The sequence below is a fragment of the Notolepis coatsorum genome, assembly GCF_963971535.1.
Source record: "Notolepis coatsorum genome assembly, chromosome: 18".
Classification (NCBI taxonomy): domain Eukaryota; kingdom Metazoa; phylum Chordata; class Actinopteri; order Aulopiformes; family Paralepididae; genus Notolepis; species Notolepis coatsorum.
The window spans coordinates 99,490,943-99,504,942 of NC_140182.1; the positions used below are offsets into that span (position 1 = coordinate 99,490,943).

Here is a 14,000-nt window from a genome sequence, read left to right on the forward strand (position 1 = left end):
AACAAGAGGTGGACACAGGGCAAATACTGCGGCATGGTCATGCTGGACCTACAAAAGGCCTTCGACACTGTCAATCACTCCATTCTGATTGACAAGCTAAAGGCAATTGGTTTTGATAGTTTATCAGTGAGCTGGATGCAATCCTACCTGGAGGGGAGAGAACAGATGGTGGAGGGTAACGGTACAATTCCTGATGAATTGAAAATGGGGGACCCTGATGTAAACAAGACGAAAGTCTTTCTCTGGTCTGCATCCCCTTAACAATTGTGTGTATTGAGCTGTACTGTATTGTACCCATTCTACAATCTGTTAATAAAGTTTTCAATCAATCAATCAATCAAACCCTATCCCCCCCCCCTCACAGTGAGCTGTGGTGTTCCACAAGGAAGCATACTAGGACCGCTACTGTTCCTAATTTATGCAAATGACATGTCGTCAGCTTGTGACTGCAACTTGTTCTTGTTCGCGGACGACTCAGCCCTGCTGGTCTCTGACAAGAACAAGTTACAGGTTGAAAAAACCCTCAGCTCTGAACTCGGCAGAATCTGCACCTGGCTCGCTGATAACAAACTATCATTACACCTGGGTAAAACAGAGTCTATTCTCTGAAAAAAATTTAAATGGAGTTATGAGGTTTTGTCCCGCCAGCAGCGATACCTAGGTTCCATCCTAGAGGCAAATCTTTCCTGTGACAAAATGGCAAAAGGTAATAAAAAAAGTCAACTAACGAACTAGATTCTTGTACCGGATCTCCTCTCTGGTAAACAAGAATACCCTGAAGACTCTGGCAGGAGCACTCATTCAAGGGTACTACGACTATGCTTGCACCTCATGGTACCAAAGCACCTCAAAGCCGCTAAAAACAAGATTACAAACATCACAAAACAAACTGGTCAGACTTCTACTTGACCTTACCCCTAGAACCCACCTCACCCCTGCCCACTTTGACAACCTAGGATGGCTTAGAGTAGACGACAGAGTACAGCAACTTGCAATGGGCCTGGTCTACAAGATACACTATACGACTAAGGTACCCATGTACATGTCAAAATACTTCCCAAAGGTCAGTGAATACCACGACCACAACACCAGAGGAAGCTCAACAAATCATGTTAAACCCAGATTCGGCTCAAACAAGGGACTAAACACGTTTCGCAATTATGCCACATCAATGTGGAACGCCCTACCCAAAGCTGTAAAGGAATGTGAATCCCTACCCACATTCAAAACCGCTCTTAAAGAGCACCTACGGGAGGCTGCAATTCGAAACTGGCCACTGTAAAAATGTCCATACCCCCCCACCCCCACCCCCTCCTAATAGACAGTCTCCTCCCCACCGTATGTATATATTCTCTCCCCGCCGTATGTATATTTCTCTCCCACCCACCCACCCCCTCCAAATGTACAGTCTCCTCCCCACTGTATGTAACAGTATATATTCTCTCCCCACCGTATGTATATTTCTCTCCCACCCACCCACCCCCTCCTAATGTACAGTCCCCTCCCCATATACTCTGTCAGGATCTATGGGTAACAGTACTGTATATTTGAATATCGTATACCGGTATGTCACAAATGTAACAGTACTAAATACCTGTATGTCATGTATGTCCCTATGCCATAAATGTCATGTATGTTGTGTATGTCATAAATGTCACTATGAATTGAAAATGCGGGACCCTGATGTAAACAAGACAAACGTCTTTCTCTGGTCTGCATCCCCTTAACAATTGTGTGTATTGAGTCGTACTGTATTGTACCCATTCTGCAATCTGTTAAATAAAGTTTTCATTCATTCATTCATTCATTCATTCATTCATGCTTAAAAGTATTTATATATAAAACTTTATATTTCCTCTAGTACCCTGGCATCAGATCTCATGAAACTCTGTGGGGAAACCAAAACCAGAAATAAGGTACATCTCGTTGTGTTTTATTATATATTTATTATATATGCATCATGCAAGCTGTTGGGATTAAAGGTAGACTCTGGTTGTTTGGAATAAGGGCCGTGTAGACTCAAGCGCTTACAGTTATGTGGAATAAGCATGTCATTTAACAGTTGAGTATATGTGGTAATCATTGCCGGCCGATAAAAGTGAGGACTGTGCAGTATTCAACCACTGTGCTTATTCCATGTAATTGTACACGTGTGTTGAGCAGGGGTGCGGGGGTTGCACGCTGAGCAACCGGCTCTGTGAGCAGAAGCACGCGCATGCACATGCACGGATGTGCACGCGCGTGCACACAGGAATGCGCTGCACTCGACTGATGCGCCAACTCGCAGAGTACCCACCTGGCTACTTTGCATAACAATAGCTCAGGTCGTCAGGTGTACGTCCTCAGATTCATTCAAAACTTGTGAATGAAATGTGTTACATTCCATTCCTAGAGGCAATTAGGCATTGTATTTAGTGTGTGCGCCAGGGAACATGTATGCGCATGCACGGGAGCGCATGGCGTCATTAAAACACAGTGCAACCAGGTATGAAATCACCAACACACCACTGTTATTGTGGTTACTGAGCTCACCTATAAAGGAGCTTTAGATAACATTCAGCCACTAGATGTCGCACTAGAGCACCAGCATGTAATTTATCCAATCAGGTGCATTCCATGTGGGGAAATGGGAAGTAGGGAGGGGATACGTAAACAACATACATTTTGGATCGACCAAACACTTTTAAATGATAAATTCATTAATCACATAAAATTTAAAATTTAAAAAAGAATCAAACTTTTATTCTGCACCTTTCTAAAAGCTCTGTGGATGTATTATATTTTTTCTTGGTCTGCAGGCTCGTAGGAGGACCACCACCCAGATGGAGTTACTGTACGCCAACAGCGACTCCGCCCCCGACACGCCCACCGCTGATTTCTCTAGCCCGATGATACCGCTGGCCGAGACCCCCGAGGGGCCCGACGTGGACCCACCCGGCTCCTCAGTCAGGGAAAGGGACTACACAGCGCACTCCCCTGGCTATTCCTCTAAAATGGGCAGCATGTAAGTCCAGGCCTGGTGCTTGCTAGCTAACATGCTAACCGCTATTATCTTGCATGGTGTCGATATCGCTGCTCCCGTCTTCGCTATTAATTATTATTTTTTCGCCTGAGGTGGTTGTCTATAATCCTCCTAATATCAGATGGCAAATAATAAAATAAATAATGATTTACTTTTATTTGACTATTAGATATACTCATTTTACAGTGACTCACAGCTAACCTCCCCCAGTCATTATAGCAGCTGCATTTTTGATTTTTTTATGCGCACTTTAAAGCTTAACTGCTAACTGGTTGTCTGTAATGGCTTTGAATTGGCTTGAAAAACCGAAACGCACTTTGACTTGTGTGAGAAAGAAACCTGGCTGACATTGTACCTTCAGCAAGTAAGACAGTGGACAGGTGTTTGGTGTGACAACAGTGTAGAGCTAATGCTACACGGTGTCCACAGTCCTATAAAACACCAGCTTGGTGAAGAAGAACTACTATTTTGGGACTGTAAGTGTCAGGTAACGATGTTTCCATGTGTACCGCATGCTCACCACCTCATTGGTGTTGTTATTATTATTTAATTTTTAGTTTCACATCCATGTGTTTTTTTTATTATAATTTCTTTGTGTTTTGTGTCTTTGTGTTGTTTTGTGGCTAACGATACAAAACGGAACAATCAGTTCCGGCTCCAGAACTGCTACAGGGGCAGAAAAGCGTGTTCCAGAACCTTCCCCGCTCTCTCGCAGGAAGGCCTATGACAAGGCGCAAGCAGCCGACAAGGCAAAGGTCAAGGAGATCAAACAGTAAGAGCTAGCTGGTGCCAACTGGTGGCCGGAGGCCAAAAGTGAAATCATTTTAATCTAACTTGACTAATATCCCTCCTGTGGGTTTTCCTGCCTCAGAAAAGCATGTGGTGTCTACTAAATCAATATACTATGCCTGGTGTGTTTGCCTTTGCCCTGTCAAGTTCTATACTGAATATAAAGGTGCTATAGATAACATTCAGCCACTAGATGGGAGGGGATACATGCATGCAACATGTAAACAACAACATACATTTTGGACCCTCAAAAACCATTTAAATGACAAATTCAATAATCAATAGGCTTTTTTGGGGGGGAAAGCAATACATTTATTCCACACATTTCTAAAATCTCTGTGAATGTATTCTTAAATTTTTTTTATTATTCTACATAAAACATTATCTATAGCACCTTTAAAGTTTTGCTGATCATTTCAAAAGTCCATAATATCCATGGTATTTTGGAAAGTAAATTCAGTGTTCAACTTGCTTTGCAACTGCTCATCTCTGCTGCAAATCTGGCTGCCTTACAATATATAAACTTATACATTGACGAATTTGCTGTCCTAATCTTTCCTTAAAATGAGCTGTCACTGAATTCCTGTGGTGGGGAGGGTACATGTATCCCCATTCCTTATGAATGAGTTATTTCTTGCTTAACTCATTGAGCGTCACGCTCTTTTCCCATCTTTACTCAATGGCGCCAGCGTTATTTACCATTTTAGCGATGTTTGCAGACCCATCGTGTGTTCTGTATTATAGCTATGGAGACAATAGTATGGTTCATTTGACAGGCATTGTTCATAGTCCATCACTGACTAACCAGTTAATTTCTACATACTGTAGTTTGTGCACTATTACACGCTAAACATTGTCCCTTTCCAAAATAATCCAGTCTTTTTTCATAGATCGCGAGATATGACGCGTTATATGCAATATGCCCAAATCGTTCGGGTTGCCCGCCTGAAACCCCAAATACTTCCAAATCAAAGGTATATACCAATATACCATGTACATATGTGTCTTCACAAAATCATCAAGAAACGATTTTTCAGACCCTGCTTCAGAAATAAATGACAACAACAACAGACAGCAGTTAACTCATTGGGGGACAACAGCAGAGGGCGCTGATGGCCCTTCAGTGCTTTATCCAATGTAGGATAGGACTTACTTGCGAGTGCTTAAAATATATGAAATATAATAGCAATAGATCTAAATAACACGTTGATAGTCAGTGAGTTGCTTCCAGTCAACATGCATGAAACAGATAATTTTTTCATACATACATTTCCGTTTTATACCGTGATGAATATGAATATATTTCTAGAGCGTTTTGTCTAATCTCAATAAACTCCAGCAAATCGAGCTTCAATGTATTTCCTTAGAAATCGTGCCATTTGTTGCTTGATTTATGAATAGTTTAAAAAAAAAAAACGCTAGATTATCGATATTATGTGTCATCAATGCGCGAACAGAAGCGGGGTCTGAAAAATCGCTTCTCCGTACTTTGGTTGGCGCGAACCTCACACACGCTCCGATGGCGGTGAAAGAAACATCGGATTAACCCAAGATTGGTAACATAGACTCCTTACCTCACATCTGATGTAGTGCAAAAAGATTCATCCAATTCCTGATCGCCATTCCAAATATTGATCGTGTTTATTGATCCAACGTTATATGTCCAAAACACATAATCCACGCAGCTCCGAGTGTCTCCAGTCCATCTGTTATAACGATACTGCATGCCCGAGAAGTAAAACCTGGACCGGACTTCTTAGATCGATGCACAGCCCCAGCCAGAGGGATTCCAATGATGTGCAATACCATCCGGGAGGCGTTAGCGGCGGTATTTGCCCTTTGCGAGCTCAGACCCATTCCCAATGATAACGTCAGGCTAGATGGATGAAAAATGAATGGATATAGCTAATAAAATAAATAACGATTAAAACCCGGATTTTCTCTGGTTTGGCACCCAGAGCATGGCGAGTTAACCCGACTTTTCTCGGGTCTGGCCCCGAAGGTGTTAAAAACAGTGAAACAAAATAAAATAGAATAAAATAATTTTAATAAAATCATCAGTCACTAATTAAAAACTATAGGAACAGTGAGGTCAAAAAAGGGTGCCTATATATGACCAAAGGCCTGTCTAAACATGTGTTTTTAGTAGGGCTGACCCCTATTAGTCGATTAGTCTACTAATCGGTCGAAAGGAGCCGTAGTCGACTAGCCAACCTCTTAGTCGAATACAAAATATATATATATATAAAAAAAATATTTGTATCATTCTTTCCAAAAGAAAAGAGGCCTAGAAGCGTGGCTAACGCTAATGGCACGCATACCAGAGGCATAAAACAGGCACAGAGGCACTGAAAGAGGATTTCACCCATCTAATGAACACACTAGACTAGACAAATATCAAGATGTATCCATCAGTGGACCAATTGCATGCTTTTGCAGAGGACAAGAAGCCTTCAGTCGACTCCTTCAGACATTAAGCACCCCCACAGCCCAAATGGAATGATACAAATAATAATAATAATAATAATAATAATAATAATAATAATAATAATAATAATAATAATAATAATAATAATAATAATAATAATATTATACTTTTTTTTTGTCTACCAATAGTCGACTAACGGCAAATTTTGGCCAATCATAGTCGACCATCCAAATCTTTAGTCGGGGACAGCCCTAGTATTTAGACCCATGAAAAGACTGTTGCAAAAACAAATCTCTGTGGTGCTGTAATACATTGAGACTTGTGCAAGCCTGAACACTTTTACAATTTGTCAGAATAGTTGTACCAATTAATATTTCATCATAGCACATTCCTTTTGTTTGCATGTCATGTGTGCACACATTTATAATTGTAGCGTGTGCACACTTGCATGTTTGCCCTTGTGTATTGGACTACTGTATGAATGTGAGTGTGATTGTTCCAGTGTGCGCGTGTAGATGTGGTCTATAGGATTGCTGCACAATATATATGTGCATAAGTATAGATGTTGAGCAACCCTACTATCTACCTTTGCAGCCCCGCCCCCTGGAAACCCCATGGCTTAACCGCCTGCCCCCTCCTCCACTACCACCCGCCTCTGTAACCAGGGCAACGTATTTACCGTAGCTGGGCTCTACTGCAGACATTGTTCAGGAGAAATAAGAAGCTCAGATAACTGTAGATAATTCAGATTGACGGAAGCATCGTAGAGAGTGCGATTAGAGCTGGAGGTTGCCATGGTCTATGTGCAGTGGCCCGTTATACTCCCAAAATCTGCTTGAGCATGTCAAACGCTGGCTAATACTCAAGATTCAGAGAAGGAAATTAGATGATGTACATCTTTTCCATTAATTTGGCCATGGTGAGGTACATGGTACATTGCTTAAGGTTGTGTTCCAGGTTCAAGAGTTTCTCTGGCTCTCAGATTGTGTTACATGTCTAGGATTTTGGAGTGTAATGTTGCTGTAATGTTAATAGTAAGTAATGATAAGATAGAGTAAGATGATCATATATAATCAAGAAATAAATAGTTAATTATTTACTGACACACCGTCCATTGTTTATGCTGGATGGAGGGAAGCTCACATCCACTGATCTGTTCTGGGCCATTTGGAGGGAAGCTCACATCCACTGATCTGTTCTGGGCCATTTGGAGGGAAGCTCACATCCACTGATCTGTTCTGGGCCATTTGGAGGGAAGCTCACATCCACTGATCTGTTCTGGGCCATTTGGAGGGAAGCTCACATCCACTGATCTGTTCTGGGCCATTTGGAGGGAAGCTCACATCCACTGATCTGTTCTGGGCCATTTGGAGGGAAGCTCACATCCACTGATCTGTTCTGGGCCATTTGGAGGGAAACTCACATCCACTGATCTGTTCTGGGCCATTTGGAGGGAAGCTCACATCCACTGATCTGTTCTGGGCCATTTGGAGGGAAGCTCACATCCACTGATCTGTTCTGGGCCATTTGGAGGGAAGCTCACATCCACTGATCTGTTCTGGGCCATTTGGAGGGAAGCTCACATCCACTGATCTGTTCTGGGCCATTTGGAGGGAAGCTCACATCCACTGATCTGTTCTGGGCCATTTGGAGGGAAGCTCACATCCACTGATCTGTTCTGGGCCATTTGGAGGGAAACTCACATCCACTGATCTGTTCTGGGCCATTTGGAGGGAAGCTCACATCCACTGATCTGTTCTGGGCCATTTGGAGGGAAGCTCACATCCACTGATCTGTTCTGGGCCATTTGGAGGGAAGCTCACATCCACTGATCTGTTCTGGGCCATTTGGAGGGAAACTCACATCCACTGATCTGTTCTGGGCCATTTGGAGGGAAGCTCACATCCACTGATCTGTTCTGGGCCATTTGGAGGGAAGCTCACATCCACTGATCTGTTCTGGGCCATTTGGAGGGAAGCTCACATCCACTGATCTGTTCTGGGCCATTTGGAGGGAAGCTCACATCCACTGATCTGTTCTGGGCCATTTGGAGGGAAGCTCACATCCACTGATCTGTTCTGGGCCATTTGGAGGGAAGCTCACATCCACTGATCTGTTCTGGGCCATTTGGAGGGAAACTCACATCCACTGATCTGTTCTGGGCCATTTGGAGGGAAGCTCACATCCACTGATCTGTTCTGGGCCATTTGGAGGGAAGCTCACATCCACTGATCTGTTCTGGGCCATTTGGAGGGAAGCTCACATCCACTGATCTGTTCTGGGCCATTTGGAGGGAAACTCACATCCACTGATCTGTTCTGGGCCATTTGGAGGGAAGCTCACATCCACTGATCTGTTCTGGGCCATTTGGAGGGAAACTCACATCCACTGATCTGTTCTGGGCCATTTGCACGACCGTCTGTAGTGATTTGCGGTTGAGGGCAAAAAAAGTTTCCATACCAGGCGGTGATGCATCCAGTCAGGATGCCCTCAGGCGTGCCTCTGTAGAAGCCTGTAGGATCTGGGACCCCATGCTGAATTTCTTGGTGAAATAGGTGAAAGAGGCGTTGTTGTTCCTTCTTCACCACCTGGCCGGTGTCCTTGTCCCAGGTGAGGTTCACCATTGTGCCAGGTTGTTGACCTCTTTTCTATAGGCTGTTTCATCATTATTGGTGACTGGCCTATGACTGTTGTGTCATCGGCAAACTTAATCACCATGTTGGAACTGTGCTTGGCTACGCAATTGTGGGTGTACAGTAGGGCTGGGCGATATGACGATATTATATAAATATCGGGTACAGTTCATTAACGATACACTTTTTTAACGTATTGTGGATATCGTGATGTTTTGCCCAAGAGGATTGTGTCGCGTCAATCTGGTCCACACCCGTTCAAACTTTTGAACAACGCCGCCCCCACACACACTACTGTAATGTTATGTCTAGTAACATCAGGGACTATATTACGCTGTGCATGATACCTGTGTAACAGGAGTCAGCCTATAACAGGACGGAGCATGCGCAGGACCACCCCAGGAGTAGCCGGCTAAGCATGCAGTCGTGTTCGGAGTCAACCCATACCTGATGTTGAATAAAGAGTGTTTATACTAAACCAACCGAGTGATTATTCAACATTACATGGTGTCAGAAGTCAACCATGGCAAAGTTCCCACCGCCGAGCAGTTTGGACTTCAGTCATCCGGAGCAGTGGCCTGAATGGAAACGCAGATTCCACAGGTACAGAATTGCGACCAAATTAGACAAAGAGGAGGAAGAAGTGCAAGTGTGCACTCTGCTGTACGCGCTCGGAAGTGAAGCCGAATCGATCGTCAAGACCTTCGTTTATACAGCCGACGGAGATGAAAAAGTATATGCAATTGTGCTGGACAAACTGGACAAATATTTTGTGCCGAAAGTTAACGTCATACACGAGCGAGCAAAGTTCCACCAGCGTGCACAGAAGCACGGAGAAAGCATGGAGGAATACATCCGCTGTTTACACGAGTTGGCGAGCACGTGCAGTTTTGGAACTGTGAAAGATGAAAATGTAAGGGACAGAATCGTTATAGGAGTATTGGATAAAGAATTGTCACAAAAGCTTCAAATGATGTCGGATTTAAACCTAGAGAGGGCATGCAGACACGCCAGGCAGTCGGAACAGATCAAGGGACAGATTTCCGAACAGAGTGGAGCCACAGAGTTGTGTGAGGTGACGCACACACAAAGACGAGCTTACTCCGCGCGGCCGAGAGGCGCATTTCAACCAGAGAGGAGAGGCAGCTACAGACCCCCCAGGCAGCAGCAGCACGCAGGCACAAGACATGCAGCTCAAGGCAACTGCGACAGGTGCGGCAACCAGCACGCCGAGAGTGATATGTGCGCAGCCAGACGTGCTGACTGTCGCAAGTGCGGTAAGAGGGGCCACTACGCTATTGTGTGTCGCACTCTACAGGTCAGTGATGTGTATGCAGAAGAGCAAACCGAACCTGATGATTATTATTTCTTGGGCTCTATCACTGTGCAGGACTCTAATAAGCCATGGCCAATAAAACTGCAACTCCGGGAAGGTGAGGTTGAGTTTAAGATAGACAGTGGAGCTGACACCAGTGTTATTTCTCAACACACCTATGACGCATTGGTGACAAGGCCGAAGCTGGTGTATACACATACTGTTTTGGATGGTCCAGGGGGCAGACTAATTAACAAAGGCAAGTTCAAAACATTCACTTGTCACAAAGGGACAGAGTACTGCTTCGACATACATGTTGTGGAAGGTCCCACAGTCAACAACCTACTGAGCAGAGAAGTGTCAGTAGCCATGGGTCTCATACAGAGAATGGAAAATGTGACAAATGTGCCCAGTGAGGCAGTGGTACCCAGCGAGTCAGTGGGACTTTTAAAAACAACCCCAGTGAAAATAAAACTGAGGGAAGGTGCAGTACCCTACTCTGTCCACACATCTCGCAGAGTCTCTGTACCCTTACTCCCTAAAGTGAAGGAGGAGCTTCAGCGGATGGTCAAATGTGGAGTTATTGAGGAAATAACAGAACCAACTGAATGGTGTGCCCCGATGGTGGTTGTGCCACGAAAGAATGGTCGAGTGAGAATATGTGTGGGACTAAATCGCCTCAACGAAGCCGTGCAGAGAGAGAAGTACATCTTACCGACTCTAGATGATATACTCCCCAAGCTGGCCGGTTCAAGCATGTTCTCACTGCTGGACGCTGCTACAGGATTTTGGCAAATTCCTCTGGAAAAGGACTGTGCCAAATTAACAACGTTCATCACGCCATTCGGAAGATATTTCTTCCACCGCCTTCCGTTTGGTATATCCAGCGCTCCAGAAATATTTCAGAGGGAGATGAATAATCTTCTCAAGGACCACGCAGGTGCAGCAGCCTTCATGGATGACATAATAGTCTATGGAGAAACCACAGAGGTGCATGACCAACGCCTGAAGACGGTACTGAAAACGCTAAGCGATGCTGGATTGAAGCTCAACGAAGAAAAATGCAAACTGAGACAGTCACAGGTCCAGTTTTTAGGCCACATCGTGGACAAGCGTGGTGTCAGGCCTGACATGGGAAAAGTGGAGGCCATAAGAAACATCCAGCCCCCTGGAAACACCACAGATCTGAAGCGGGTCATGGGCATGGTGCACTATCTTGGACGCTATCTGCCCAACCTAGCAGATGTCACACACCCACTCAATGACCTACTGAAAGCTGACACAGCATGGGTGTGGGGCCCGGCACAAGACAAGGCTTTCACTAAAGTCAAGCAGATGTTGACAGAGGCGCCCATATTAGCCTTCTATGATGTCAGCAAGCCGACAGTTGTAAGTGCCGACGCCAGCAGCTATGGATTAGGAGGTGTTCTCCTTCAAAATCACAGTGGACAATTATTGCCAGTCGCATACTGTTCTCGCACCTTGACAGATGCTGAGACAAGATATGCTCAGATTGAGAAGGAGTGTCTGGCGGCAGTCTGGGCATGTGAAAAGTTCTCCAAATACCTATACGGCCTGGACAACTTCACCATTCAAACAGACCATAAGCCATTGGTCCCACTCTTCAACCTCAAAGACATTGATGCAGTGCCACTTCGTTGTCAACGACTGCTCCTGAGGATGATGCGATTCAACGCGAAAGCGGTGTATGTCCCAGGCAAACTGCTTGTAGTAGCAGACACGCTCTCAAGGCATCCTTCTGCAGCGCTGCACCTGGAGACGGTTGAGCTGTCAGACGACATAGCGGCTCTAGAGGAAGCCACACAGGCAGCATGGCCAATGTCAAGTTCACGTCTGGATGAGGTTAAAGAGCGCACAAAAGAAGACCCAGAGCTACAGACGGTGATACAGTTTGTGAGAAATGGCTGGCCAAGATACGCATCCAAAGTGCCAAGCAACATCATGCCATACTACGCAGTGAAAGATTCCCTTTCAGTATGCCGCAACCTGCTCATCTATGGCGACAGAATCGTTATTCCCAAATGCATGAGGGCAGTAATAGTGGAACGACTGCACGACGGCCACATGGGCATTGTGAAGTGCCGTGAACGCGCCAAGCAGAGCGTCTGGTGGCCGGGCGTCGGTAAAGCCCTGCAGAAGTGGATAGAACACTGCAAACAGTGCCAGGTGACAAAACCCACCCAGAACAGAGAGCCGCTCATGCCAACGCCTCTACCCGACAGACCCTGGTCAAGAGTGGCTGCGGATATCTGCGAAGTGGACAAAAGAAACTACCTGGTTGTAGTCGACTACTTCTCAAGGTATATCGACCTTGTCTACCTACCAGACATGACAAGCGCCACAGTGAGGTCTCGCCTCAGCGCCATCTTTGCAAGGTGGGGCTGTCCCACGACCCTGGTGACGGATAATGGGCCTCAGTTCTGTGGGCATCAGTTTCAGCAGTTTGAAAAGGACTATGACTTTCACCATGTCACAACGAGCCCACATTTCCCACAAGCAAATGGAGCTGCTGAGAGAGCAGTGAGGACGGCTAAACACATTCTGAAACAGAAGGATCCAGCCCTCGCTCTTCTCAGCTACAGAGCAACTCCCATCCAGGCAACAGGATACAGTCCAGCCCAATTGATGCTGGGCCGCCAGATACGTACTCCTGTACCCATATTGGAGGAAAAGCTTATTCCCCGGTGGCCAGACATCAGACTGGTGAGGGCAGCAGACTCCAGAGCCAAGGCTGCCTACAAACACCACTATGACAGACGTCACTCAAGCCGCCCATTGCCCCTACTCAAGCCGGGTGACGCTGTTGCTGTCAAACTTGACAGTCAAAAAGGGTGGACTACAACTGCCACTGTCCTGGACAAATGCAGTGCCCCAAGGTCATACCTCATCCGCACCGGAGGCGGTGTTCTTCGCAGGAACAGGCGACACCTGCGTCTGCTGACTTCACCACTTCCCCAGCCCGAGCATGAGGAGGAAGAGGAAGCAGACGGGGTAATCGAGGAGGAAGCAGACGAACGACAGCTAGAGACGGTGACACCAATCCAGACACCAGCCACGGTCACCACGTTGAGAGGCAGAGTGGTTAAAAAGCCATCACATCTGAAAGACTTTTTCACCTGAAAGACTGTATAGTGAGTGCGTAGGGAGCCAATGAGGCAGAATAATCCTCGGCACCTATGTGGGCAACCGGTAGTCGACCCGGGAGTCTAGTTCAGGTTCATGTGACAGGGCTTGAAAAGAAACTCTAAAAGCATTCACTAACATTAATAATAAGTATAATATGTTAATTAAAATAGCTAAGGTTAATATTGTAGTCATGTTCCATGGACTGCTAGATAGTTTAATTGGTTTACTTCCCTCAGGTTAAGCTACTCAAAGGAGGGAAGATGTAATGTTATGTCTAGTAACATCAGGGACTATATTACGCTGTGCATGATACCTGTGTAACAGGAGTCAGCCTATAACAGGACGGAGCATGCGCAGGACCACCCCGGGAGTAGCCGGCTAAGCATGCAGTCGTGTTCGGAGTCAACCCATACCTGATGTTGAATAAAGAGTGTTTATACTAAACCAACCGAGTGATTATTCAACATTACAACTACTGCATCAAAGTTACTAATTATTATTAACAAAGGCATTCGTTTTGTGGCATTAACGTTATATAGTTACACGTTCAATAACATTAGCGTATTTACCCAAACATAGCAACGTCCAATGACGACATAGATAGCAAGCGTTACTGTTCATATCTCAGCCCGTGCGGAGTTGTGCATGCCCATTCTGCGGTCTGTT

The 14,000-nt window shown here is 45.3% G+C and overlaps 1 protein-coding gene across 1 annotated transcript in view; it reads left to right on the plus strand.

Annotated features, from left to right (window-relative positions):
• kif21a (kinesin family member 21A) overlaps positions 1 to 14,000 on the plus strand; it is a 130,039-nt gene that overhangs the window by 101,997 nt on the left and 14,042 nt on the right. Inside the window, exons 25-27 of the mRNA XM_084334869.1 lie at positions 1,862 to 1,916; positions 2,799 to 3,004; positions 3,672 to 3,794. Coding sequence (XP_084190995.1) covers positions 1,862 to 1,916; positions 2,799 to 3,004; positions 3,672 to 3,794 — 384 coding nt within the window. The remainder of the gene's footprint in view (positions 1 to 1,861; positions 1,917 to 2,798; positions 3,005 to 3,671; positions 3,795 to 14,000) is intronic.